The 7500-nt window shown below is 36.3% G+C and overlaps 1 protein-coding gene across 1 annotated transcript in view; it reads left to right on the plus strand.

Moving 5' to 3' along the window:
• The window catches only part of KDM6A (lysine (K)-specific demethylase 6A), a 127594-nt gene that overhangs the window by 78772 nt on the left and 41322 nt on the right, over nt 1-7500 (plus strand). The window contains 7 exon segments of the mRNA XM_009893288.1: nt 873-971; nt 1339-1558; nt 2119-2253; nt 2693-2848; nt 3484-3579; nt 6351-6455; nt 7064-7459. Of these exon segments, the coding sequence (XP_009891590.1) occupies nt 873-971; nt 1339-1558; nt 2119-2253; nt 2693-2848; nt 3484-3579; nt 6351-6455; nt 7064-7459 (1207 nt within the window).

The following is a 7500-nucleotide window of genomic DNA, read 5'->3' on the forward strand; positions in this document are numbered from 1 at the left end:
TTTTTACTAGAATAAATTTTCTGTTGTTATTTATGTGTTTTGAAAGTTGTCAGTTCTTTTTCCAACAGGAAACTTACTACAAACAGTATAAGAAATAGAGCTATTGTAGATGAAGCTAGTAAATGTATATATATTTTTAATATAGCGTTTATTTGAAACTTTTAATTTTAAAAAGGTAGGTATTATTCCCTGTGGTATAATTGTAGTACTCTTTAGAGTTCTGCTATTTCTGCTTATAATGCCAGAATATCGTTGAATTTGTATGTGGAAAATATTCAAGTAAGAAATGAAAAAATCCAGAACAGCAATATTTTTTACAAAATTTTGTGCTCTATATATACAATAAAACTGACTGGTTTGTTGTTCATTACTTGAAATCTTATTGAGTTGAGAAATGCACATAAAAAGCTTCCTAGTCAATAAAGAACCATCCTTACTGAGTTGGTCAATATCTCTTAATAATTCTGAAACACTTTTTGTAGAACATGAAGTTTCATAACTATGAAATAGGCAACTTAATTGTTTCTTCATAATGGTGTCTGTAGATAAATATTGTACTTACTGACTGATAAGTTGTCAAAAATGAAAGAAACATGAGTCTTTAAAATATGGTATGACTCTCTTCCTTACAAATGCAGTAAGGAAGGGTTTAAGCAGTTTTGGTGTACTTACCAAATAAGTAATTAGTAATACATGTTGATTAAGACATTTGAGTCCGCTTATGCCTGGCGTTCAGAAACAGCAACTGTTTTGGATTTGTCTAGATGAGTATATATCTGCATGACTTAACATTTATCAGAACAGTCTTGGTAAGCCATCCTCAATGATTACCTTCTATAAATATTACCAAAATTCTTTTTCTTTTCTCGCAGGTGCTATTCAAGTATTGGGAAAGTTCAGGATGCCTTTATATCTTATAGGCAATCTATTGATAAATCAGAAGCAAGTGCAGATACATGGTGTTCTATAGGGTAAGAATGATACAGGGTAATACAGTGATATAATTCAATGCTAATATATATAAATAAAGTATATCAGCTTCTTAACTGTTTTGTACTATCAAGGGGACTGTAAAGCTTTTTTCAGTTATATCTTTGTGTTGTCAGACTTGTCTGATTTGAAGTTTAAATAGTAAATTTGTGTTTGCTTTCTCAATTTTTAAAATACTGAATATGCTATGTATATGAGCTTTGCATGTTAAGATTTTATTTGTTTATGCTTATTACTGTGGTTTATATAATGGCAAAGTTTATTAAGGGGTTTGGGGGTGTGTATATTTGACTTGTTCGTATTTTGACTTTGTTATTAATTCTCAACTTCACTAATCTTTCTATTCAGTGTGCTGTATCAACAGCAAAATCAGCCTATGGATGCTTTACAGGCCTATATCTGTGCTGTACAATTGGACCACGGCCATGCTGCAGCCTGGATGGACCTAGGCACACTCTATGAGTCCTGCAACCAGCCTCAGGATGCCATTAAATGCTACTTAAATGCAACTAGGAGCAAAAATTGTAGTAATACCTCTGCACTTGCAGCACGGATAAAGTATTTACAGGTAAAACTAACGTTTTAAGAAGTGGGAAATATTCTTCCAAACACACAGCAGAGGGGAGGGGAGAAGTAACACACAAGTTTAACTTGCAGTTGTTTGTGGTGTGTATAACCTGTTTTCATGCGTATTGTAAGCATATCATAGCCTGTAATATTTTATTTCTTCATTTTTAAGTGGAACTTAATTCCTTATAAACCCTATTTTGCACATTTAATCAAAGCATACTGTTTACATCACTTTGCTTTTTTCTTTGTATTGTGTACATTTTTAAGTTCTCATAACATAGAGAGAGAATACACACATGCTATCTTTCACTCTTGTTTGCAATTTCAGAAAAAGGGAATTATGAGACCTCTGAATCCAGAGCTCATCTTTGTTCTGATTCTCACAAAGGTTTATATTCTGGTTACCCTCTTTATACTTAGCACCTTTCTAAAACCCCAAATTTTAAATCTATCCTCTCTTTAAGACATAATTAGCTACAGCATTTAGGAAGATTTCATGGACTTGCTCTTACTAAAGTAGGCTTGTGTTAAATTTGCTTTTTACATAATTTTTCCTAGGCTCAGTTGTGTAACCTTCCACAAGGTAGTCTACAGAATAAAACTAAATTACTTCCTAGTATTGAGGAGGCATGGAGCCTACCAATCCCCGCAGAGCTTACCTCCAGGCAGGGTGCCATGAACACAGCACAGCAGGTGAGAAGTTGGGTTATGTTCTGCAGGTGCCCAGCTTTAAGGGTTCTTAAATCGGTAGCGGTCAAGCTTATTTTATTGAGCACAGGACTGGCTTTTATTAATAAAAAGCCTTTGATTTATTTGCAAAGGGATATTAGATCAAGAAGCTCCCTATAATATGGGAGAAATATGGGGGTACCAATTTAGAACCTTTGTGGATTTTCATGATTTTAAAAGATTTCATCTTAAATAGAAATGCTGCAGTGGTTTAATAATCCCATGAAAGGTACACATTCCTCCATTGATGACCATATGGAAACTGATTTTTCAGTTATTGAGATCAGCTTCAGAATATCTACTCGGCCCTTTTAATATATGTGGGCTGTTAAAATATATAATTTAAAGAAAACGATTAAGAATATATAGAACCATATTTTTGTCTTCCTTCTGTGATTCTTAGGCTTGTAAACCTCATCATCCAAATACTGAACCTGTACTAGGCCTCACTCAAACACCAATTTCACAGCAATCCTTGCCACTACACATGATTCCTTCTAGCCAAGTAGATGACCTGACCAGTCCTGCCAAGAGGAAAAGAACATCTAGTCCAACAAAGGTATATATTCTGATGAACTAAAGAGCCCCCTACCAAAATTCTATGGAGATACGCATTAAAATGATGCAGCGCGCACAGAATTTGTGCTGTAAATTTTAATCCTTTGGCATCAAGGTGGGGAATGTTTTTAGGAATTTTAAAAAACATTTTTCAGTGATGTGTTTAATCAGGTTACAGTTCAGACAGGAAGTGCATAAGGGCAATGCAGATCATAGTTGTATGAATGAAAAAGTACAATCATAGTCTGATGATAGATAGAGAGGGAGACGATCATGTCATCCTGTCTATTGCCTTTGCTTATATTTAGAGTTCAAGTGTTTCATCATCATGTAATAGTGCTACAGTAGATAAAGTATTCAGTTTTAAAAGTAGTGTACATTTAAGTTAATTGCATAATTTGATTTGCTTGTTTCTTGTTACGATACTAGATATCATTTAACTTTTTCCTCTGACTGCTGTGATACTGTATGGGAATGGCAGAATAAGACTTGGCATGTTTTAGTATATTATTTGTTTATATTGTTATTCTTGATACAATGACTATTTCTTTCATAAGTAAGGTAAAATCTAGATAGTAAAAGAAGCTATGTTGACCCTCTGATAGTCACACATTTTAATGTCATGTTTTCTCTCAGAATACTTCAGATGTTTGGAGCAGTGGCCATACAGTGTCACATCCTCCTGTACAGCAACAAATTCATTCTTGGTGCTTGACACCACAGAAATTACAGGTAGGTGTGTTGAAGATCTTCAGAAGCTTTGTATATTTTTTCTGTTCCTTTCTTCCTTCTAAGAAAAAAAAATCTGGATTTTTTTTTTTGGTTTTGCATTTCTGAAATTCAATGTGAAATACTTACCAAATAATTCCTACAGTGTAATTCAAGTTGTGCTAATATTTATGGCTTCTCCATGTGAGATTAGTTCTGTAGTAAAATAAATGGTCTCTAGCAGAAACTGAACACTTACGTTGTATGAATTCTATAATTTATAAAGTAAGAAAAGGCAGTAGTTCTTTTTTTCTTATGATGTTTTAAAGATAGATATGCAAATTTACATACTTGTGTGCCAAGTGAATTTTGCTACTTGCTGTGGTGTGGGGGATATTGATGGAGTTGTGGAAGTATTGTAATATCCTCTTTTTCCTCTGAGGTAGTTCCTTGTATCAAATTGTGTAAACATGCACATGCTACAAAAGGCAAATACCCAAATAAAATCTGGTACTGCTTTTCTGTATTTTATGTCACCTAATATATTTATATGAAATGCTAGATTTTTTTGTTTGTTTCAGGTCTTTTTTGTTACGATGTTTTATTGTCTCTTCAGCTCATTAGGGCTTGCACTGAGCTGCAACAGGAATTCCCTATTTTGAAAATCAGGCCTAGCTGGAGACTCTTACCCATGTATCACAGATACTGCTTTGGATGCAAGAAAAAATAGAAGGGAACGCACTGCAGAGACAGAAAGCATTCTGATTGACTGAGCAGTGTTCCCCTCAACTCCAATATAGTTCTTCAGCTGTTTCTCTGTCTGAACAATATTGGCTTTATTATGCTGCATAACTTTTCTCTCCTTCTCCCTGCCACCTCCCCACCCCTTTGGTCCTCCCTCATCACTCCTCTGTATCTCTCTGTCTTCATGCGTTCTTATTATTTCTCTCTTCTTATTTTACATCCTACTACTTTTTCCCCTTTTTAGTTTCAGCTTTTTCCAGATCCAACTTCGTCCTCTAAGCAGTATCTAAGTAGGCTTCTCTATCTAAGTACGGTGTACTGGATTTGCTGGCAATAGCTCCACAGGGTTCTAGCATATATGAATAGGAAAGCCAAAAAGATATGATACAAGACGAGAGTGAATAAGACCTTTATTGCATCTTCTAAGTCAACCTTTTAAAAGTGGCAGCTCAGAGACTGGATAGATATGGTAAAATTACTGAAAAGAAAATTCATTGTGCTCTACCTCAAACCAGGACGGTAACACACGCCAAGTAGCTCAGCTAACAAAAGCAGAAGGGGAAAGGGCTGTGGCCACACAGCCAGGGCTCGACATGCCAGTCGGGGAGGGATGGGTGTTGGTTTCACAGAATTGGTGGGCAGTGAGAACAGTGCTGCCCACAAAGCCTCTGCACCCATAGCACAGGAGAGAAGTGCGGAGTTGCCTCTGCTGACATATGTGCTAGGTCAGTCTTTACGGTTCCTGTTACCCTATTTAGACATTTTTTAAAAAGTAAAATAACAACTGAAGAGCACTGGCTTTGGCTTCTGTGTACCTGGTGCATGCAGTCCCATGAAGACCCTTTTTTTCCCCCTCTCACAATCATACATATACAGAGATAGACAGATAAATTAGTCTTATTCATTGCAGTCCCCTACAGAGGGACTTCAGAATGGAAGCTGCTGTTAATCCAGGGAGTTTGACATGAAGCATCTTTAACCACTTTTTCAGACAATGTTGAATTATTTTTTTTTAGTTGATAGTTTGCAAACACAATTGTTCAAAGCAGAATGAACTACACTATTTAATACTCATACTTTAGTTCCATTTATGTATTAGTAGTACAGCATAATCAAAGCAAAGGAGAGGAGAAGGATGTAGAAAAATAATACATGCAGACCTGAAAGGAACTAAAAGAAACCTGATTTGTGTTTGGTTTTGGTGCGGCTCGGTTTGGTGTGTTTGTTGGGTTGTTTTTTTTGTTAGGGGTCTGGTTTGGGTTTGGTTGGTTTGGTTTTTTTTTTGGAGAGGATTTACAGTGATGTGAAGTAGCTTAGTATTTTAAAACCATCAAGAAAAATGTTTGTATGTCACCTTTTGCTTACCACAACTTTTGCCCCTTCCTTTTCAGTGCTTTTGTGTTCCACAATTTCAGCGTTTCTGTCATGCCACTTAGCAGCAGGCTTACTGCTAGAATGATGGTGTGTGCTGAGTAGTTTAAAATGGATACAAAGATGAGATTTTTAGTAACAGATACTTAAATTTATCAGTTGCAAAGGAGTTCAGTATTGTAACTTAAGATACTGCTCTCTGTAATTAAGTTGTATGGTCTTCTGGGTTTGTTTTATTTTTTTTTTAATAAATTTTCTGGAGAAGTTTTCATGTGTGACCATAGGTTGAATTTACTTCATGCTGAAGAGTATTAATAAAAGAATAGTACATAGCATAGTACAAAAAGGTGTTATAAAATACACAATGATAATAAGAATTCTGTATACTCATACTTGAATGTAGTTTTCTTTCACAATACCAGTACACTTAATTTTAGTTTGGTGATAATATTTATACACTCAAATAATTTAGAAAGTCTCTATAGTTTTAGTAACTAGTAATACGATTTGGTTACATAGCAGTGTATGGAAAGATGTTTGAGTCTGCAACACAAGTCTCAGTCATGTTTTCAGCTTTAGAAGTCTTGTCTTCACAGATAATTTTTAGTATTGTATGCAAGAAAGTTGCTAAAAAGCATGTGCAATTGTAATGTTTCTGAACTGTACTGCTGTTTTTTCAGCACTTGGAACAGCTGCGTGCAAACCGAAATAATCTAAATCCAGCACAGAAACTTATGCTGGAACAGCTGGAGAGTCAGTTTGTCTTGATGCAGCAACACCAGCAGGTGAGAACAGCAATAGTTTTTCCCTTCTACAAAACTTTTGTCAGTAATGGTGTCTGTTGTGTTTCTCGAATTCTGAATAATTTCTATTGTACAGAGGTCTCATGCCCTTTAGTACATTACATTAAGTCAGGTTTTTTGTATAAAGTTCGTGCTTCACTGGCTGAAATGTAACGGATTTAGCTGTGTTTTATTATAGGACTACCAGATAGTGTAAAAGTTTGTAAGCCACACTTTCAAACTGAAGTGAGTGGATACATCTAAAAGCAGTCTTACTTGAAAAATGTGTAGTTGCAGTAAACCGTGTTACAGCATATCTCTCCTCCTCTCATGGTTAACTTCTCTGTCTCTTAGTGTCCAACTTCAGTGGTAAAACGCTAACATTCAAACGGAAGGGCCTAGAAGAAAAGTGTGCCGATAGCTTTACCTTAAAATTCCCTCTGTTGTTTGTGAGCATGACAGTCACCTAATTTCTCAAAAGCAACTGTGAAGATCTTAAAATCAGTATAAAATTAGAGTTGCCCAGTGCAATAAAGTGCCCAAACCGTGTACAATCTTTACTTTTTAAATTCTGCAGCTAATGTTCTTGTGCTGTGTTCATCTTCCGTTAGATGAGACAAACAGGAGTTGCACAGGTACGATCTACTGGAATTCCTAATGGGCCAACAGCTGATTCATCACTGCCTACAAACTCTGTCTCTGGTCAGCAGCCGCAGGTTGCTCTAACCAGAGTGCCTAATGTCGCTCAGCGTGGAATCCGTCCCGCCTGCCCTGGGCAGCCTATGGCTAATGGACCCTTTCCAGCAGGCCCTGTTCCCTGCAGCACAGCAAGAACGCTGGGTAGTACAGACACTATTTTGATAGGCAATAATCACATAACAGAAAGTGGAAGTAATGGAAACGTGCCTTACCTGCAGCGAAACGCACTCTCTCTACCTCATAACCGCACAAACCTGACCAGCAGCGCAGAGGAGCCGTGGAAAAACCAACTATCTAACTCCACTCAGGTATCCAATTTCAGTTTACTCATAGAGTACGCTAAGGAGGC

The sequence above is a fragment of the Charadrius vociferus genome, unplaced genomic scaffold (genome assembly GCF_000708025.1).
Source record: "Charadrius vociferus isolate BGI_N301 unplaced genomic scaffold, ASM70802v2 scaffold209, whole genome shotgun sequence".
In the NCBI taxonomy this organism is placed as follows: Eukaryota; Metazoa; Chordata; class Aves; order Charadriiformes; family Charadriidae; genus Charadrius; species Charadrius vociferus.